General features: G+C 40.0%; 2 protein-coding genes across 6 annotated transcripts in view; one reads left to right on the top strand and one right to left on the bottom strand.

Moving 5' to 3' along the window:
- Nucleotides 1–275: 275 nt before the first annotated feature.
- Nucleotides 276–21330, bottom strand: b4galt4 (UDP-Gal:betaGlcNAc beta 1,4- galactosyltransferase, polypeptide 4). 4 transcript variants are annotated; one of them, XM_062047666.1, is made up of 7 exons: nucleotides 20996–21330; nucleotides 8322–8714; nucleotides 5215–5447; nucleotides 4944–5131; nucleotides 3959–4081; nucleotides 1889–1993; nucleotides 276–1809 (listed from the first exon to the last, which is right to left on the bottom strand). In XM_062047666.1, exons 2-7 carry the CDS (start codon nucleotides 8569–8571, stop codon nucleotides 1674–1676), a joined length of 1035 nt encoding a protein of 344 aa, XP_061903650.1. In that variant the 5' UTR covers nucleotides 8572–8714; nucleotides 20996–21330; the 3' UTR covers nucleotides 276–1673. The 4 variants fall into 4 exon arrangements, with proteins under 4 accessions (XP_061903650.1, XP_061903651.1, XP_061903653.1 ...); XM_062047667.1 differs by lacking the exon at nucleotides 20996–21330 and adding an exon at nucleotides 20876–20899; XM_062047669.1 differs by lacking the exons at nucleotides 8322–8714; nucleotides 20996–21330 and adding an exon at nucleotides 7901–8078.
- The window catches only part of zgc:175280 (cationic amino acid transporter 2 family protein), a 58560-nt gene continuing 43427 nt past the window's right edge, over nucleotides 7012–22144 (top strand). For both annotated transcript variants that reach the window (XM_062047665.1, XM_062047664.1), the window contains exon 1: nucleotides 7012–7453. The gene's annotated coding sequence lies outside the window, so the exon portion shown is untranslated. The remainder of the gene's footprint in view (nucleotides 7454–22144) is intronic.

The following is a 22144-nucleotide window of genomic DNA, read 5'->3' on the forward strand; positions in this document are numbered from 1 at the left end:
TTGGTATGGTGCACAATATAACAACAATAATAAGTTACCGGAATTGTAATTGCATTTTTTGAAGGAGCTGCTGCATTCATTGTATGTCTTTAGATTGTAGAAGTGAGCCTAACTCTCATTGCAGGGCAAACATCGTGAATACTGCCCCCAAGTGGCCAAAGAGGATACACTGCAATTTGCACGGAGACCGCAGCAAAGCACCTACAACTGTTACCTGACATTAAGAACTAGTAGTTACCACTATAACAAAGAACAACACTTAAAACCACGTGACAATAAGAAAATAATTGTTTATTAGACATTTAATTTCTAGTCATGAAATGTATCATATTCAATAGGGGTGCACAAAAAAAAAGCGATTCACATTCTTATTCATCTTGATTATAAACCCATTCATAATTTAATAAAAATCGGTTTAAAAAAATCAAATTAAAATAAATGAATTTTTTTTTTTAGAAGAATCAATTTTTTTTACATATATTTTTAAGCCAGAATGAGCTTTTTCCTAACCTATTTTTAAAAACTTTAATTTGAAATATAATACCAAATAATACATAGCGAGAATCGGTTTAAGTAGGGATCAAATCGTCACTCCGGGAATTGGAACCTCGCCGAATCGTTAGGTGCGCAAAGATCAGTCATCATTTCTTCTCCCACCAATCATCTAAAAATGTATACATTCAACAAAGATATTCAGAAACTTCAAAATAAAATCAGTCTTTCGGGATTGGCAATGCATCTGGCATGATCAGGAAGTGTCAAGTTTGATGGTCACATGAATAAACAAAACAAAACAAAATAATTACAAAAATGTGTGTATTGCTTATAATATTAGGTCATTTTGATTGGTCACATCCTGATAAGGTAATACATAATCCACCACCCAAGTCAATTACATAAGGCTCTATATAAATAAGTATATTATCCTGGCTCCTTTGCAGGACAAAAACAAGTCTTTGCTTACTAAGAAAAGGCAGTACAGTAATTTGACTATTTTTTATATAATATGGTGATTTGAGGAAGGTTTTATAACATCCATCAAATCCTACAAGGTCACTTGCTTTATTTTGGAACTTGTCTGCTCATCTGGAGTTCAATATTGTCACTTCTAGATAAGTACGGTACAGTATTATACAACATTTGAATAATTTAGCTGGTCAATTATTTCGAGCGCATGTGCATTGATATTTCTAGAATAATAAGCCAAAAATGATCATGTCTACATGCTCAATCCATCCACGTAAACCATCTTTTAGTGTGGAAACACTGCACGTATAGAAACATCACTATACTCAGTTCCTACCGAGTAATTATGTTGTCACGCTACTTTTACCAAACTTAGGTGTTGGTCTAAAAATAAAATGCAGTTCAGCCTCCTCTCAAGACAGATATGCTAAATGTATAATATGTAGATTAGATGTGCATCCAGCTAAAAAAAGACTACGAAATTATGAAGTGATTAATCACATTGGATACTTATTAATAATCAAACAGTACTGAGTTCTGGGTGGATGTTTGGGCACTTTAAGACTGCACATAAGGAGTCATTGAAATGTGAACACAGCTGAAGTGGACAACATTTGTTGTTGGAAATCCACAGCATCACCTTTCACTTCCGCTGCTGCAAATGTGTGGTTGTAGTTCTGCAATCATCTGGCAACCGACTAAAAACCTCAGCTCTGTGGCTTTCCAATGTCCACGGTCACGTTGACGTACAGCGGCGGCCTCTCCACCGATAAAGTCTTGTACGAGCAGCTATTGAGTCCGTCTTTTTTCCATACCGCAGGCGTTCGTCCCAACAGCTTCATCCTGATGGGGCATTTTAAAACATCAATGAGGGACAAGTCATAGTTTTCAGCGCATTTTCTAAATCCCTCAATGGACCAACCTGTCTTTGTTGATTTCATTGCCGCTGTCGCGTTTGTGAAATACCATTGTGTAGCGGGCGATGCCGGCGGGTGGCCGCACAATCTCCATTTTCTGTAGCTCCACCCTACGAGTAAAAGTGAGACATTACGTCTTGTTTACTTTGAGCAGTACAGTTAAATGACCAGTACAAAAACACGTAACAAGTAGTGCTTATTAGAACCCCTTTGTTGGGCTACCAACAGTAATGCCAGATGACGTTATCGTACCAGAAGCTTAAAATGATAGTATTTTGAGTACAATTTGACCTTGCGCAGGACTCAGGACTACTACTACAATGACAGTGTATAGTACAGTTTATAATGCAGTTTTACCTGTAAATAAACAAACAGCACTGTTGAAAATAAGCAGTCACTGTCAGAGCAGCTCCCCCGCCTGGCTATAAAGAGGCATGTAAAGCAATGCACAACATCAGATGTTTGTGTTTGCTAATAGCCATGCATTGTACATTTTGGAAATATTAAATCGTACATCACAGAAAGGGTGATGTCGGGTGACACTGGCGACAAACCGCTGTTGTAGAATATGGTACCTAAAGCCCCTTTTCCACTGTACCCGCTATTGATGCATTTTCAGTGGCAAAAGCAATGCAGTGGAAAAGCAGTTTAATGGTGTAGGGACTATACAGATTGGCCAATGTCAGACTCAAACAAAGTTTTTTTTTGGTAATATTGTTTACATTCCAGGAAGAAAGAACACGGCATCATGGATGTTCTGGATTGTTATTCTTTGCTGACTTTATTGCTTTCTTCTATACCAGGGGTCCCATGAGCTGGTCTTGATTAGCTCACCAAGGGGTCGAAGAATATTTGCTTAAACTCTCAGTATGTTCATAACTCGTCAATTCAGACAATATGCCTCTATTTAATGACAAATGACCACAAAATACCAGCAAGACAATGAGCACACTGTTTGAGTGGAGAACTGCATCGTAATTTAAGTACCATTTAAATGTTGCCAGCATACTTGCCAACCTTGAGACCTCCAAATTCGGGAGATGGGGGAGGGGGGTATATTTATAGCAAGAATTCACTGAAATTCAAGTATTTATTTTATATATATATATATATATATATATATATATATATATATATATATATATATATATATATATATATATATATATATATATATATATATATATATATATCAAATAAATACTTTCAAGTATTATTTTATATATATATAAAAGAAATACTTGAATTTCAGTGTTCATGTATTTACACATATACACTCACATAACACTCTCTACTACTTGCCGTAGTTTTGAAGCAATGCATGATGGGAATCCGGATGTTGTGTGAGTGTATTAACGTGCCGGCTGGAATAAACACACGCTGAGAAATAGCTCCGTGCCTGCCTACTTTATGGGTTATAGATAAACCTATGGATAACGGAGACATATATAATAGTCTCCTTCTTGTTGTGTGTGCAGTTGCGCACTGAGCTCCAAAAGCCGTAGATGTTATAACGTGACTGGGCCGGCACGCTGTTTATATGGAGGACAAGCGGATGTGACGACAGGCTGTCCTCACTCAGGTCCGGCTGAAAATCGGGAGAAATTCGGGAGAATGGTTGTCCCGGGAGATTTTCGGGAGAGGCACTGAAATTCGGGAGTCTCCCGGAAAATTCGGGAGGGTTGGCAAGTATGGTTGCCAGTCATATAAATCAAACACAAAAACCTATACAACAATAAAAATACATACTAGAATATGGAAGATGTCGATAAACAACATTTGTTGTTATCGATTTTTTTTATTACGTATGCAAAACAAGGTTATTCCATTTGGGTTGAAATAGGCTATGAAAATAAAGGTTACACAAATGAGTAGTTCTCTGCCATTTTTATTTTGTAAAGGTAGCTGTCAAAAAAAAGGTTCTAGACCCCCCTGTTCTAGGAGGTTCTTACAGTGTAGTTTTCTAGATAGAATAATTAACAATGAGCCACAGACAAGCTATATAAAGTGCTTGCATGCACACTTGTGCATCTTAAAAGTGGCTTTCAAAGCGGCTGTGGTAAAATGGGTTTTACCTTTTGCAGAGGTCGTCGTCTTCTCCACCCCAACCCCAGTAGGCGTTTGAAAAGCCGTTGACTTGATGGAACTGCTCTCTGCTCATGGCTGTGACGCCTCCAAAGTAGCCCTTGTAACGCAGCCTCAAGGAAGAAATACATTCCTTTTAGGCCACAAATACTTTTCTGTTTGTTTCGTTCACTCTTCCATTTAAGATTCACTCCCAACTTGCGTGTTAGTTTTTCAGGGAATTACAACGCAGTGCATGGGCCACATGACGTTTTTGGTGTCGACCTTACACGTTTTTGGTAGGAAACATGAAACAAAAACACATACAATGAGACAAGTGCAACTGTGGGAGCTCTCTTTTGGCAAGCTATCACAAATTGTTTTGGTTTCAAAAGTTAGATATTATGTTGTTGCTGATTGGTCCTGAATATTGTCAATTCCCTCCATTTGTCGTTGAACTATGGCAGCTGTAGTCACAGTTCTAATGAATAAATTTCCTCAACAATCAGAACACTTTGATCCCTACTCTTGTATGTTGTCTTTTATATTGCCTGTTTTTACGGTGGTTGCTACGTTTAGTCTTTCTAGAGTTTGTTAGATCACATTTGTTCACACACGATTTGGGGCTTGGAGGACACCACACACACATTACTGTAAGATTAATACTGCTCAATGCCAGATTTGTTATCTTTGTGTGGGGTCTGTAAAACATAACAGATCTCTTCAGATTTACAAAATATTTACATGTTTACCCCGCTTTATTTGATACACAGTCCACATGTTTTAGTCCACCTTTCCTTGAGTCGCCACAGTTGACACACTTATGTGTTTTATGGGTTTAACATTATTTTATCTACAGAGGCTATGACCCCTAGTTAGAATAAAAAAACACTCATGTTAGTTTTAAACTAACCCATTGTTAGTTTATGTTATTAAAATGGTTTTACTGACATAACAACACATGTAGTACAAAGAGAGTCTTTGCCATGTACTTACTTGTATCCAGTGGAATTACGTCCAACCACCAGGTGTTTGGGTTGTGTATCGCAGATGTAGAGATTGTGGTCGTTTTCAGGAACCAAATCCACATCGTGGAAAATGAAACAGTCCCAGTTGTAGTCCTTAAGTGCCTCCAAGTAACCCACGTTGAGTAATTTGGCGCGGTTGAAAGTGGCATCACCAGCCTTTTTGAAAAACAGTCAAGTAAGAGGGTTTTGGTTTTGAATTATGACAGCAATATGATAGTGTACACAGTGTGGTTGAGCACCTGCTGGATGACATAGACTGCATAGTGGAGTTGCTGCCTCTGCAGGAAGGGGTGCAAGTGGTGCAGCAGGTAGAGGAGATGTCGCTCTCGGCTGCGATGCGGAATAAGGATGGCCACGCTCTGTCTGGCCGTGCAGTAGGGAGGTTCGAACTGGCCTTCAGCTACTCGCTTGTTTTCGCCCTCCACGTCCTTCAGTGTCAGGGTGGGCTCAAAGTTCAGCTTCAGTGCTCCTTCTGTGGATTATTTTTTAAATAAAAGTCAATGGATTACATTTTAATAATTACATTAGTGGTTAACTTAATTTTTAACATTTGTGTAACAGCATGTACTGTATTTGACATAATTACACCTCATTCTCATTTGCCATGAAGGTAAAGATTTGACTCTGGAACAGATAATTTCTATTTCCATATAAATCCAGACAAATGCAATGTCATATCATGTCTGGGAACAGATTGTGTGTAAAACAAACAAGGTATCTTAGTTGATGTGAAATAGTCTCAAGTATAATACTTATACTTACTTACTTTTACTTACTATGTTTATCCTGGCACTTATTGCTCTTAAAGAGCTGCATCTTTAAACACCTTTACAAGAGAAACATTGATTCCCACTTAGGGCCTGATCTACTAAGATTCAAACACCACACGCTAAACAGCGTGTGCAATCTATAAAACAGCATGTACTATTGGTGGCCGTGTTGCATGCGATTTACTAACATTACACCCGAGCAGACTACCACATATGAATTCAATTTTTGTGCGTCTACGCGGCCTTCGCCACGAAGACACTTGATCATTTACTGCACTTCATGTTATCATGCTCCTCCTACCTATGGCATTTTGCTAGGATTTCAAACAAGCAGCAGACTTGGGCATTTTAGAAGCAGAAGTAAAGTTTCTAAAAGGTACAGTTTTATGGAAAATAATTTAGTCTGGGAAGATATATATGTGTATGTGAGGGAGGGAGAAGGGGGGCATCTCTGGTTCACACTCCACTACAGTAGCGTTTAACGTTGAGTGCCCTGCCATAAAACAAGAAGAAAAAGACACTACTGAAATTATTATAACTAGAGAAGACCGGACTACTGTTATGTAACAACTACAGTATTGTTGGTCCTAAGATACGGTTAGACTGTTATTTACCAAGCACTTAACAATGTTTAGTGTGAGTAGTGGAGTCGATAAAGTGCACTCTATTATCTTCCTAAGCTCCTAATAAACTTGACACTAACACAGTTACACCACAAGTTTCTGAGTTTTTTCTTTTAAGTACAGCTCTTTTAAGTTGCAGGTGGCAGCACTTTGATAAAGAAGGTGAAAAACACTATTGAATTATCCCTTTCCCCCCTTGCTCATTACCATCTTTGCCAACAGGTCTTCAATAAATGTAATTAAATCTTAATTTATTCATATCACTCATATGTATTTTGCATTTCTTTCTGCATGTAAAAAAATTAAATTTTTTTGGTAGTATTTCTGTGTGTCAAATGGATTATTATGGAAAAACGTATGACTCGGTCTTCGTCTTTTAGAACAAATTACTAACCAAAACAACGATACCACTGAAATGATATTCACTACAAAAGCTGTATATAATATAATAATGTTCATGTTTGGGTTGACATTGTCACAAAAGGTAAATGTTTGTGGTTGTAAATAAGGTAGTATAACACTTAGTACAGGCGTGCCCAGTAGGTTAGTGTATAATGTGCAGAGATTTAAACCAATGTTGACTTTAAAGGCCTACTGAAAGCCACTACTACCGACCACGCAGTCTGATAGTTTATATATCAATGAAGAAATCTTAACATTGCAACACATGCCAATACGGCCGGGTTAACTTATAAAGTGACATTTTAAAATTCCCGGGAAATATCCGGCTGAAACATCGCGGTATGATGACGTATGCGCGTGACGAAGTCCGAGTAACGGAAATTATGGTACCCCGTAGAATCCTATACAAAAAGCTCTGTTTTCATTTCATAATTCCACAGTATTTTGGACATCTTTTGCAATTTTTTAATGAACAATGAAGGCTGCAAAGAAGACAGTTGTAGGTGGGATCAGTGTATTAGCAGCGGACTACAGCAACACAACCAGGAGGACTTTGTTGGAGCGCTAGCGGCTAGCCGCGCTAGCCGCGCTAGCCGCCGACTTCACCTTGACTTCCTACGTCTCCGGGCCGCCAAACGCATCGGGTGAAGTCCTTCGTCCTTCTGCCGATCGCTGGAACGCAGGTGAGCACGGGTGTTGATGAGCAAATGAGGGCTGGCTGGCGTAGGTGGAGAGCTAATGTTTGTAGCATAGCTCTGTGCAGTCTGGTTGCTAAGTTAGCTTCAATGGCGTCGTTAGCACAGCATTGTTAACCTTCGCCAGCCTGGAAAGCATTAACCGTGTATTTACATGTCCACGGTTTAATAGTATTGTTGATTTTCTATCTATACTTCCAGTCAGGGGTATATTTCTTTTGTTTCTATATGCAGTTAAAGCAAGATGCTATCCGTTAGCTCGTAGCTAAAGCATTTCGCCGATGTATTGTCGTGGAGATAAAAGGCACTGAATGTCCATTTCGCGTTCTCGACTCTCATTTTCAAGAGGATATAGTATCCGAGGTGGTTTAAAATACAAATCTGTGATCTACAATAGAAAAAGGAGAGTGTGGAATCCAATGAGCCAGCTTGTACCTAAGTTACGGTCAGAGCGAAAAAAGATACGTCCATCGCTGCCTCTCAAGTCATTCACTTTAACGTTCCTCATCTACGAATCTTTCATCCTCGCTCAAATTAATGGGGTAATCATCACTTTCTTGGTCCGAATCTCTCTCGCTCCATTGTAAACAACGGGGAATTGTGAGGAATCCTAGCTCCTGTGACGTCACGCTACTTCCGGTACAGGCAAGGCTTTTTTTAATCAGCGAGCAAAAGTTGCGAACTTTATCGTCGATTTTCTCTACTAAATCCTTTCAGCAAAAATATGGCAATATCGCAGAATGATCAAGTATGACACATAGAATGGATCTGCTATTCCCGTTTAAATTTAAAAAAATCATTTCAGTAGGCCTTTATTAAACACAGCAAACATATCTGAGTGTGGGCCTTCACTTACGTAGCAGCGGCGACTTCTGAGGACACTCCTGTATTGGCGTTGGAGTAATCAAGGTATCCGCTGCTGACGTCCATGAGTGTACCGTGTCCCGCATAGCAAGAGCTTGCGTTGTCACCGAGGACACAGGAAGGGATTTGACAATTTCTCCAGAAAACATGGCAACCCATGCCAGCACAGACAAGCAGAGGAGCAGCAGGAAAAAGTACTTCCCCCTGCGCAACATCTTGCAGGCAGATGAACAGACGCCCATGGCTGTGTGATGACGTGACCGCAGTTAACTCTATTGTTTGGATGGAGCAGTCATTGTGTGATGAAGCATGCTCATGCTTTACATATTACACAATCTTCCATGGCTTAAATGTGATGCTGCCTTCAGGGATGAAACACCGACACCTATCAGGAAGAGAAGATGTTACAAGTTAGTGCAGATGTTACAAGTTAGTGCAGATAACAAACACATTTATAAACCCTACAATAGGCCTAGACCTAACTAACGACACAATGGCCCCACACTATTTATGTTGAGAACTAGTGTTGTTACCGGTACCAAAATTATTTCGATACTTTTCTGAACTTTTCGGTACTTTTCTAAATAAAGAGACCACAAAAAATTGCATTATTGGCTATAATTCAACAAAAAAATCTTAGGGTACATTAAACATATGTTTCTTATTGCAAGTTTGTCCTTAACCCTTGTTTGGTTTCCGGGTCTGTGGGACCCGTTTTCGATTTTTTTTTAAAAAGAAAAATGATACAATTAATTAATTTTTCAAACTGAGACTCACTGGCTTTGGCTCATTTTCTGTGAAGAACATATATCAGAATACATATTTAATGAACGCACACCATACCCCCCCCTACACATTTTAATTACATATAAGATGTCCGGGGTCCACTGGACCCGGGGCTAATAGAAGTGTGGAAATTTATGTTCTGTGTACCACACGCCCGCACGCACGCACGCACACACACACACAGCAGGCCTAGACAGGAGGACAGAGTGTAGGTACCCAGAACATCAGAGGGTCAAATGTGCGACAAAATGAGCGCAGACAGTGTTGACAAACAATGTTGCAACCTTGTGTGGGAAGCGCAGGTGCAGAAACACAAAAGAAGAATCCCTGTGGGATGCAGAAACTGGCAGAGACATTTCCATGCAACGTTCGTGTTGTTTTTACTCAGCCAGTGTTTGTGGGTCTTAGACTTAGACTTACTTTTTATTGTCGTTCAAATTTGAACTTTACAGTACAGGTAGGAACAAAATTTTGTTGCATTAGCTGGTTGGCAGTGCAGGATAAAAAAACAATAAGGTGCAGATATAAATAAATAGATTACTGTAAAGATAAATATATTGCACTTTTGCATATGCATCCACGTTTATGGATGTATGTTATATTGTCTTTATATTCCAGCAAGTTCATCCATTTTTGGGAGGAGTTGAGGGGATTATTATGATGCGTTCAGGAGTCTTACGGCCTGAGGGAAGAAGCTGTTACAGAACCTGGATGTTCTGCTACGGAGGCTGCGGACCTCTTTCAAGAGTCCAGCAGTGAAAACAGTCCTTGGTGGGGGTGGGAGGAGTCTCTGCAGATTTTCTGAGTCCTGGTCAGGCAGCGGCTTTTTGCAATCTCCTGGATAGGAGGAAGAGGAGTCCTGATGATCTTTTCCGCCGTCCTCACCACTCTCTGGAGAGACTTCCAGTCTGAGGCACTGCAGGCTCCAGTCCAGACAGAGATGCTGTTGGTCAGCAGGCTCTCTATAGTGCCTCTGTAGAATGTGCTGAGAATGGGGGGAGGAAGCTGTGCTCTTTTCATCCGACGCAAAAAGTGCATGCGCTGCTGAGTTCTTTTTACAAGAGCTCCAGTGTGTAGGGACCAGGTCATATTGTCAGTTATCTGCACCCCCAGGAACTTGGTGCTGCTTACCATCTCCACCGCTGTGCCGTTGATGAAGAGTGGAGCGTGGCTGGACTGGTGCTTCCTGAAGTCGACAATGATCTCCTTGGTCTTGTCGATGTTCAGGACCAGGTTGTTGGTTCTGCACCAGTCAACCAGATGTTTCACCTCCTCCCTGTAGTCCATGTCGTTGTTGTCACGGATGAGGCCCACTACTGTTGTGTCGTCCGCATATTTCACAATGTGGTTAGTAGTGGACCTGGCGCAGCAGTCTTGGGTCATCAACGTGAACAGCAGCGGACTCAGGATGCAGCCCTGGGGGGAGCCGGTGCTCAGGGAGATGGCACTGGAGGTGTTGTTGCCCACTCTCACAGACTGGGGTCTGTCTGTGAGGAAGTCAAGCAGCCAGTTGCATAGGGGGGTTCTGAATCCAAGGGGGGCCAGTTTGCTCACCAAGTGCTGCGGGATGATGGTGTTGAATGCCGAGTTGAAGTCCAGAAACAACATCCGCACGTGTGTGTCCTTTCCTTCAAGATGTGCTAAGCTCAGGTGGAGTGCAGAGGAGATGGCGTCCTCTGTGGAGTGGCTAGGGCGATAAGCAAACTGGTATGGGTCGAATGTGGGGGGAAGTCTGGAGACAATGTATTCCTTTACCAGCCTCTCGAAGCACTTCATTACAGATGTTTTTTGGTATAAGTCAGTATTTTAACATAAACGTGTTTGATTGTGAGGCATTAAAAGCCACAAAATGCAACGGGTCCATCAGACCCACGAACACTGGCTGAGTAACAACAATATGAACACCACACAAGGGTTAAATAAAATAGTGAACATACAAGACAACTTGTTTTTTATTAGTAAGTAAGCAAACAAATTTATCTGCTGACATATGCAGTAACATATTGGGACATTTTCCATTCTATTATTTTGTCTAAATTATTAAGGACAAGTGGTAGAATATTAATTATTAATCTAATTGGGGGTGGCGGACCGGTACTTTTCAGAGGCGGTATAGTACCGAATATGATTCATTAGTATCGCGGTACCATACTAATACCGGTATATCATACAACCATATTGAGAACCGGTCCATGTCGACCAACTCACCACCGTAGTAGTAGTAGTATAGTCTTTAATTGAAGGGACAAAGCACAGAGACATTAAGCTCAAAGACATATATGTTCTGTACCAGATTATAGCTAAATAGCTAATTTCCATATGCAGTCCCTGGTTACCTAAATTAAAGATATACAAAAACATCAATACAATTATAACAACAAAATTATACTATAGCATGTATTCAAATTAAGAAAAGTCATAAAATGTCCTTTCATTGACACATTACAACCACATCTCATTTATATCATCACACAGACAATACATGCTCTTGTTCACATCTGTCATCATTTGTAAAAACAACCATGATTTTAACAGAGACAACTCACAACATTTTTTTCTCATGCATAAATATAATACACATTAAAATGCCATGTCAATCATAGTGCCCACCTCAGTGACCGTGTGAGCAGCTTTGATTGCTCCAAAGCCACTTTTTTAAGTTCAATTGTGAATGAAGAGTAATCTTTTTGACTTTTCAAGTTTGTTGTGAGGTCGTTCCATTCATTTATCGCTTTATATGAAAAGGCTGATTGTGCAGAATAGGTTTTACATCTGGGTACGCTACACTGCCCCCTGGTGGAGGCTCGTGTGTTTCTCGTTGTCACAGCAGATGTAAACTGGACGTGGTCTACTAATTACCCAATTACCTACAATATTGCCTGCTTGAGCTGACATCGACACGTTTTTCGACATAAAAATTAAGACCCAACCAAAGGGGCCATTTATCATCAAATCAAATCAAATCAAGCTTAATTTATAAAACGCTTTTCATACACAAAAGAAATGCAAAGCAAAGTGCTTTACAAAGTTGAAAACAATACCCCGGTGACCCATATCCCTCGTTATCACATACGTACGCACGGATACAGATACCAAACACAAACACACGCACACAACATACACACATATGCAACTATATGGACCAATGATTGCATGGCTGAGTACAGAGGAGACATGTGAGTAAAAACTATCACAGGAGCCATCTGCCCCAGGAGGTCATCAGACCATGGCCACCAGGACGCTGACACAAAAGCGCCCCCACAAGCACGGCCGATAACCCCTGAGGCAGATGGCTCATCTGAGGAACGTTGGAAAATAAAAATAATAAAACCTGTGTAAAATAGTAAGAACCATGTGTAGAGATAAATAATAAAATACAAATTAGACATATGAAGATTAATAGAAAAAATATATATATACTATATACACAATATATATATATATATGTATATATATATATATATATATACATATATATATTGTGTATATAATATATATATATATATATATATATATATATATATATTAGGGGTGTGGGAAAAAATCAATTCGAATTCAAATCGCGATTCTCACGTTGTACGATTCAGTATCGATTCTCATTTTTCAAAAATCGATTTACTTTTATTTTTTTAATTAATCAATCCAACAAAATAATACACAGCAATACCATAACAATGCAATCCAATTCCAAAACCAAACCCGACCCAGCAACACTCAGAACAGCAATAAACAGAGCAATTGAGAGGAGACACAAATACAACACAGAACAATCCAAAAGTAGTGAAACAAAAATTATATTATCAACAACAGTATTAATATTAGTAACAATTTCAACATAGCAGTGATTAAAAATCCCTCATTGACATTATCATTAGACATTTATAAAAAAAAATAAAAGAACAATAGTGTCACAGTGGCTTACACTTGCATCTCATCTCATAAGCTTGACAACACACTGTGTCCAATATTTTCACAAAGATAAAATAAGTCATATTTTTGGTTCATTTAATAGTTAAAACAAATTTACATTATTGCAATCAGTTGATAAAACATTGTCCTTTACAATTATAAAAGCTTTTTACAAAAATCTACTACTCTGCTTGCATGTCAGCAGACTGGGGTAGATCCTGCTGAAATCCTATGTATTGAATGAATAGAGAATTGTTTTGAATCGGAAAAATATCGTTTTTGAATCGAGAATCGCGTTGAATCGAATCGTGGGACACCCAAAGATTCGCAGCCCTAATATATATACATACATACATATATAGAGAGAGATGTCCGATAATGGCTTTTTTGCCGATATCCGATATTGTCCAACTCTTAATTACCGATTCCGATACCAACCGATACCGATATATACAGTTGTGGATTTAACACATTATTATGCCTAATTCTGTTGTGATGCCCCGCTGGATGCATTAAAGGCCTACTGAAACCCACTACTACCGACCACGCAGTCTGATAGTTTATATATCAATGATGAAATTTTAACATTGAAACACATGCCAATACGGTTAACTTATAAAGTGCAATTTTAAAATTCCCGCCACACTTCCGGTTGAAAATCTCCTTTGGATATGATTTATGCGCCTGACGTCATAAAATGCACGGAAGTGTTTGGGCCCTATTAGACACAATACACAAAGCTCTGTTTTCTTCGACAAAATTCCACAGTATTCTGGACATCTGTGTTGGTGAATCTTTTGCAATTTGTTTAATGAACAATGGAGGCTGCAAAGAAGAACGTTGTAGGTGGGATCGATCGGTGTCTTAGCGGCTAAGTACAATACTTACAGCAACACAACAAGGACTACCGTATTTTCCGCACCATAAGCCGCACCTAAAAACCACAATTTTTGTCAAAAGCAGACAGTGCGGCTAATAACCCGGTGCGCCTTATATATGGATTAATATTCATATTTATTTTCATAAGGTTTAGGTCTCGCAACTACGGTAAACAGTCGCCATCTTTTTTCCCCGTAAAAGAGGAAGCGCTTCTTCTTCTACGGTAAGCAACCGCCCCATAGAAGAGGAAGCGCTTCTTCTTCTACTGTAAGCAACCGCCAAGGTGAGCACCCGCCCCCGGAGAAGAAGAAGCTCGCGGATATTTAATTTCATTTGTTTTTCTGTAAAGACAACAAAATGTCTCCTACTAAGAGACACGCGTACAAGGTTCCACTGGCTTTTGATATTCATGTGAACCGCACTGTGGATACAACGGGAGCACGTACAGTGAATATTCGCACCACAGGGAATGAGAAGTCGTCCTACTGTGGTTCTAGCTTGCCATGCTAACGGCCAGAAACTTCCACCCACGGTGATATTCAAAAGGAAGACCTTGCCAAAAGAGAACTTTCCAGCCGGCGTCATCATAAAAGCTAACTCGAAGGGATGGATGGATGAAGAAAAGATGAGCGAGTGGTTGATAGACGTTTACGCGAAGACACCGGGTGACTTTTTTCACGCAGCGCCGTTCCTGTTGATCTATGACTGCATGCGCGTCCACATCACAGATGGTGTCAAAAAACAAGTGAAGCACACCGAAGAAGAAGAATTCGAGGGATTTGTAGATGAGTAATAACTTCAGAAAGTGAGCTTTAAATGTTTATTTTGTGTGTTGTGTGACACTAACGTATGAGCAACGTTGAGTTATTGATGTTGCTATTGCTCTGCACTATTTTGAGTGTTACTATTTTTGTGATTGCACATTTGCACATTACATTTTGGGAGTGAACAGAGTTGTTAGAACGCTGGTTTGTAATATATTATTAAAGTTTGACTGACCTATCTGACTGTTTTGTTGACATTCCCTTTAGCGTAGCGTAGGTGCGGCTAATAGCACGGGGCGGCTAACAGGTAAACAAAGTTTTGAAATATGCCGTTCATTAAACGTGCGGCTAATAACACGGGGCGCCTTATGGTGCGGAAAATACGGTACTTACCCTGATAGAAGACGCCTAGCTGATGCTTGCCGCCAAACCCACGGATGAAGTCCTTCGTCGCGCCGTTGATCGCTGGAACGCAGGTGAGCACGGCTGTTGATGGGAAGATGAGGGCTGGCTGGCGTAGGTGGAGCGCTAATGTTTTATCATAGTTCTGTGAGTTCCGGCTGCTAAGTTGCTAAATTAGCCTTAGCGTCGTTAGCAACAGCATTGTTAAGCCTTACCAGGCTGATAATTTTTAACCGTGTAGTTACATGTACATGGTTTAATAGTATTTTTGCTCTTCTGTCTATCCTTCCAGTCAGGGGTTTATCTATTTTGTTTCTATCTTCATTTGAGAACGATGCTAGCACGTTAGCTCAGTAGCTAAGTGTGTCAACGATGTATTGTCTTGGAGATAAAAGTCACTTTAAATGTCCATTTCGCGTGCTCGACTCTCATTTTCAAGAGGATATAGTATCCGAGGTGGTTTAAAATACAAATCCGTGATACACAATAGAAAAAGGAGAGAGTACATAGTTCTGTGAGTTCCGGTTGCTAAGTTGCTAAATTAGCCTTAGTGTCGTTAGCAACAGCATTGTTAAGCCTTACTAGGCTGAGAATTTTTAACCGTGTAGTTACATGTACATGGTTTAATAGTATTTTTGCTCTTCTGTCTATCCTTCCAGTCAGGGGTTTATTTATTTTGTTTCTATCTTCATTTGAGAACGATGCTAGCACGTTAGCTCAGTGGCTAAGTGTGTCACCGATGTATTGTCTTGGAGATAAAAGTCACTTTAAATGTCCATTTCGTGTGCTCGACTCGCATTTTCAAGAGGATATAGTATCTGAGGTGGTTTAAAATACAAATCTGTGATCTACAATAGAAAAAGGAGAGGGTGTGAAATCCAATGAGCCAGCTTGTACCTAAGTTACGGTCAGAGCGAAAAAAGATACGTCCATCACTGCCTCTCAAGTCCTTCACTGTAACGTTCCTCATCTACGAATCTTTCATCCTCGCTCAAATTAATGGGGTAATCGTCACTTTCTCGGTCCGAATCTCTCTCGCTCCATTGTAAACAATGGGGAATTGTGAGGAATACTAGCTCCTGTGACGTCACGCTACTTCCGGTACAGGCAAGGCTTTTTTTATCAGCGAGCAAAAGTTGCGAACTTTATCGTCGATTTTCTCTACTAAATCCTTTCAGCAAAAATATGGCAATATCGCGAAATGATCAAGTATGACACATAGAATGGATCTGCTATTCCCGTTTAAATAAAAAAAAATCATTTCAGTAGGCCTTTAAACAAAGCAACACGGTTTTCCAAAATAAATCAACTCAAGGTATGGAAAAAAGTGCCAACATGGCACTGCCATATTTATTATTGAAGTCACAAAGTGCATTATTGTTTTTAACATGCCTCAAAACAGCAGCTTGGAATTTGGGACATGCTCTCCCTGAGATAATCCTGATACCCACTACAACTATGGGAAATACTATACTTTGACTTAAACAAAGTGCATAATTTTTTTTAAACATGCCTCAAAACAACAGCTACAAAAACAATGAAGGCCCACAGCTTCAGTCCAGAGTATACTAGAGTAATAAAGTACACGATAACATAATCCTCCTTTAGTGCAAGGCTGCCTGGCATACTGTATAACAGGAAATTATAAACTGGGCTCAATCTGCCCTGCTCTAACGTATTTGTATGAGTAACACAAATGTGCTGCAAGCTAGTGGTGAGTGCTTGAAGTGACCTACCAGTCAGCCAGAGCTTCTGAAATGCTGCGTTGAAACAGGGCACCTCCGTTCACTGCAAGCTGCAAAGTGTGTGCCATCCAAACTCCACCGTAGCCTTTGCAATACTGCGTGCGTTACGTTGTCCCTGACCACAACGTGGGTTTTCGCCCTGGGGTGGTTTTTGTTGTATTTTTGTTTTTTCTTGGCGGAGTCTTTAAGCGACAACTGTGTGGTACTCCTTTTTTTCGGTGTTTGCTTTTCATCCATCTTCCGTTTGTATTCATCGTGTATCTCCTTATGATTCTTGAAGAGGTGGTAGATCAAATTGCTCGTATTAAAGGAATACGTCTTGGTTCCTCCTCGCATAACCAACTTGTTGCAGTCATTGCAAATTGCCAGTTTTTTTATCCGTCAGAGACACTTTAAAATAATCACAAACTATAGACATGGTGTCGTTAGTCAGTCACCGAGCGAGCTCGCTTGTAACCAAGGCTACAGCACCGGCAACAACACACTCTTGTTGTTGTTATGCTCCGCTCGCGGCGGTTTGATGAGGTCATCAAGCGTCGCCAGTAAACCTCTCATGCTGCAGTCGTCAACTCCTGTGTTGTGTGTTGGAGAGGGGAGGGGCTGCTGACTGGGAGACGCATCTGCTCTGTACTTCTTCTTACGTCCGTGTACCGCTTCGTACAGCGGCGTTTTAAAAAGTCATTCATTTTACTTTTTGAAACCGATACCGATAATTTCCGATATTACATTTTAAAGCATTTATCAGCCGATAATATCAGCCTGCCGATATTATCGGACATCTCTAATTTAGATATAACAATCTGACTGGTTAAATCGGTAATCGTACAAAAGGAAACAAATTGGGTGTATTACACCAGGCACCGTCAAGAACACTGAAAAACAACAGAATTGAAGGTGGCAATGAATGGGGTAGAGGGGTGTTCTGTCTGTCTGCTCTCCAACGCTAATTAGCATGCGCACAAATGCAAATATTTCAAATATTTGCCTTGAACAAAAAGCAGCTGCTGCGTGTACAAGTAAGTAGTGACTTTAAATTATGTTTATTTCATTGTATCTTCTGACCAGCAAGCATGTAGACAAATACAATGTGAGAAAATTCACATTGTATGTTAATACTCATCGAAAGCTCACTAAAAAGCAGCTGCCTCGTGTACAAGTCAGTAGGTGTGGCATAACTCTGCTTCACAATACTTCTCATACAGTACGTGCCTGGTTTTCCAGAGATAAATATGCAGCAGAATTATCTGTGATGCACTTTAATGACTTTTGTTTTTAGTGAGTAGGGAGGTGTATCTTTGATAATCAAATAAATACAACACAAAAGTATTCGCCCCGCACAAAGGGAGTGTGCATTACCCAAGCGTGCAGAAAACCTCTAGAACGTGCAACCCAACCTTTATCACAGTGCTAACAACAACAACTTAAGGACACCTTTCTGTCGTTTGGCAACACTTTGAACACCACTGTTTTTGTATTGGAACCAAAAGTTTTTTTCTGATCTTCCAGGCCACGAGGGGTCATAGTTTTCACATTTGGTTAGTGTTCAGCCAATAAGGAGCAACAGGAAGTGACGTCAGGGGCATGTCCCCACAGAAACTTTTGTGTTTAAATTTTGTTTTGGGTTAAAAAAAAATAAGCGCATCCCCACAGTGGCTTATCAATAGTGAGTAACATCCAGTTGGCAACGTTTCGTGGGTGAGAATGATGTAATACAGTCTTCCCCATAAGCGGTGCTGTCAGGGGCGCCGAAAAGAGGGAGTAAAGGAGACGGATTCTAGGGGCCCAGAGAGGCTCCTAATGATGATGAAATTATAATGTTACCGCTGTGTTGGGGGCCCTGTAAATATTATTTTCATGGGGCCCAAAATCCCTAGCGGCGCCCCTGGGTGCTGTTAGCGAACAAAACCATTGGGACCACCAAAACTATAAATCCTGTGCGACAGCATCTTGAAAGTAAACAAAACATTAATCGTGTCTGCCAGCAAACGGCGAGGGTTGATGACATAGCAAAACTCGGGCGATATCTGAATGCCTAGAGGCGTATTTTCAACACTTCGCCATGACACTAGATTCTATAGCCGAGGGGGAGGGTTAAGAAGAAGGGGGGCGGGGGAAGAGGGACATTTTGGATTGAGCCTCAGCCTTTTTTATTAGCCTATTAGAAATTACGTGATGACGTCACGCTAACACCATATTGATCGACTACTTCAGCTTGTTCTTTATTTGTTCATTTTTTTTCTGTTGCTTACGGCACAGGGGTGGGACCAGACAAGCTCTGTTTTTACCAACTCCTTTGGGACAGTTGATCACTTGAGCCAAATGTGTGCTTGTGAAGTTTTAACATGGTTCAAATACCTATATTGACTTAAAATTTAAATACAACAATAAGGCTTCACACCACTGCTGTTCTTTCTAGAATGTTAAATTGTTATTCAAGAGCATAATCACAACTACAGTAGTTTCTTTTGATATATTGGGTGGCTATGGGCCACTGCTGTTCTTTTTTTTATGTATTGGCAGCTGCTACTGCAATGTAAATTCTGTTTAAAAAGATGTTAATAATTGACTGGTTCAAATAATTTTCAATAAAATATTGAATTTAAAAGTACATGTTTTTTTGTTTTTTTTATCGTTTTGAGAATCGTGGAAGATTACAGGTGTTGATATCGACTACTGAAATTTTGGTATTGTGACAACCCTAGTGCAAACTAAGTTTCAAAATAAAAACCATAAAGTATTAACCCGGATTCTACCACAGCAACAAACAAAATGAACCTATTTTGTATTTTTCTATTAGGCCACCAGGAGAAAAATGTGCACAAGTATGAAGGATTTACTGTAATTGTAATCATACAAGGAAATCACCGCAGTAGTTCTGTTGGATAAGTGTATGAAATATCACATGAAAACACAATAATCTAAATTAAAAATATGAACAATGGGAAAACGAGATTCCACTTTTCCTTTTACCCCAGGCGAAAATCACAATTAAATGTGAAAACAATGCCTATTTCCGGTTTTGGTTATGTACACATTAGCTTATGTCAACGCTGCTTGGCGTTGACATAAGCGGGTTCCATTGTAGTTTGTAGTGGGTTATCCATCCATCCATTTTCTACCGCTTGTCGCTTTTGGGGTCGCGGGGGGTGCTGGAGCCTATCTCAGCTGCATTCGGGCGGAAGGTGGTGTACACCCTGGACAAGTCGCCACCTCATCACAGAGCCAACACAGATAGACAGACAACATTCACACTCACATTCACACACTAGGGCCAATTTAGTGTTGCCAATCAACCTATCCCCAGGTGCATGTCTTTGGAGGTGGGAGGGAGCTGGAGTACCCGGAGGGAACCCACACAGTCACGGGGAGAACATGCAAACTCCACACAGAAAGATCCCGAGCCTGGGATTGAACTCAGGACCTTCGTATTGTGAGGCACATGCACTAACCCCTGTCTCACCGTACTGCCTAGTGGGGTCATATGTACTGAAATCCACAGGTAATATATCATAATTTCATCCACATTAAGAATGAGAGGAAAAGTACTAGAAAGGGCTGTCATGTACACAATAATAACACTCTGACGGTGTCAACCAAAACTGGACATTATGATATTTGATCCAGTCCTCATATTGGATATCCTTGAGTGTCAACCGCACCCTCAATAATAACCCCTTCCAGTAACAAATCATAATGGAAAACAGACCAAGTGTAGGTTTTTCCCTTTTGTGTTGCAAGCCATTAGTGACACTACAAAAAAGACCAATTTGATGTACAGTGAAGTGTCATATTACATTGCAGGTATTTTAACCACTTATTATATTGCTCATTTATACAGTACCCACAAGTTACTGTTACATTAGCTGGTTTGCATATCAAGTAGTCAATTTTTAATCCACCTCTCTCTAAATCATTAATTATGAATTAAAAACATCAAATTGGCTTTTGTTTGTTATACTGACTTAACACAAGTACAGTATTCTGATTAATTACACCAATGCATTTAACCACTCATTAGCAACCACGTGACTAACATTTACAGACTTAATTAAGAAACCTACTGTTATAGTCTTGATTTGTTGAAGTACAGTCGAGCTAGCATTGACTAGCTTCAGGCAACATCACAACACTATTTAATAGCTATTATATGTCAAAGAAAGTGTGACAAAAGGACACATCACCTTTCACGACGCGTCCTCCTCCGCCCGGATGCGGCCCATGTTTACATAAAAGAAGTCCTTCAGCAATCTTCCTTCGGAGCTTTTTTTTTTTCTACTTGGACTACCCTGCTCGTGCGCTAATGGCAGCCAACTAACACAGACGTAAGATTTCAAACCTCAGCACAAAAAGTACACCGCGCATCATACCGCGGTGTTGTAAGTCAGCGAACGCCCTTAAAAAGCCTATTCCTGTTACTTATTAAAATATGTTAATATTACTGTTACTTTGTCCGTTAACATGTAATTTCCCAGGCAGCGGCTGTAAAGCGTCAATGTGCTTTTGCTTCCGGTATGAGATTTTCGTAGTAAAACCACGTAACGCCCAAGTGCTTTTTTTAAGGTATGATTACTGACCAAAAAAATGTAAAATTCCTTCGCGTACTTAACAGTATCTACGTACGTTTTCATATTCCCTCCCATCAATATTTTCCTAAAAAAATTGATTGATTGTGTTTTATTTTGAAAAGAGCATCAACAGCTAGGACAACAGCCGCATTCGATGTATTGTAACGACCTGCTGAGGTTGATGTTGTGTTCTTGAGTGAGTGATATTCAGAATTCCCATTGTTGTGAACGTACCACGCCCGTAAGGTGATTGGCGAAGAAGGAAGAATGAGGTAGTGATGGGATCGGCAGTTCTTTTGACTGTACTGAATCACTAGAATCAGTTCCTTAAATTGATTCGTTCAAAAAATTCGTTCACCGAATCACCCCCCCCCCCAAAAAAAAAAAAAAAATTGGGGGGGGGGGGGCGTGCGTAGTACAGACAGTACAGTGCAGACATTCGCGCACTGCGTAGGGACTCGCGTTAATCTAACAACTACAACAGTTGCAGTAGAAGGGATAATAATAATAATAATAATAATAATAATAATAATAATATGAATCAGAATTGATCCCCAAGGAGAAATGTATTTTTGTTACAATAACTGTGTAAATAATAGCCTATGTATGTGTACATACATTAGTTATTATTTTTATTTTAAATCTTCTCAAAACAGCCTGCTTACACTTTACCCCCCCACCCCTTCTTTCTGTCTCCTCTACTAGTCTACTCTCATTTTGTTTTCATGTGGCTTGTTTTCATGGGATCGGCAGTTCTTTTGACTG

Source organism: Entelurus aequoreus, linkage group LG05 (genome assembly GCF_033978785.1).
Source record: "Entelurus aequoreus isolate RoL-2023_Sb linkage group LG05, RoL_Eaeq_v1.1, whole genome shotgun sequence".
NCBI lineage: Eukaryota > Metazoa > Chordata > Actinopteri > Syngnathiformes > Syngnathidae > Entelurus > Entelurus aequoreus.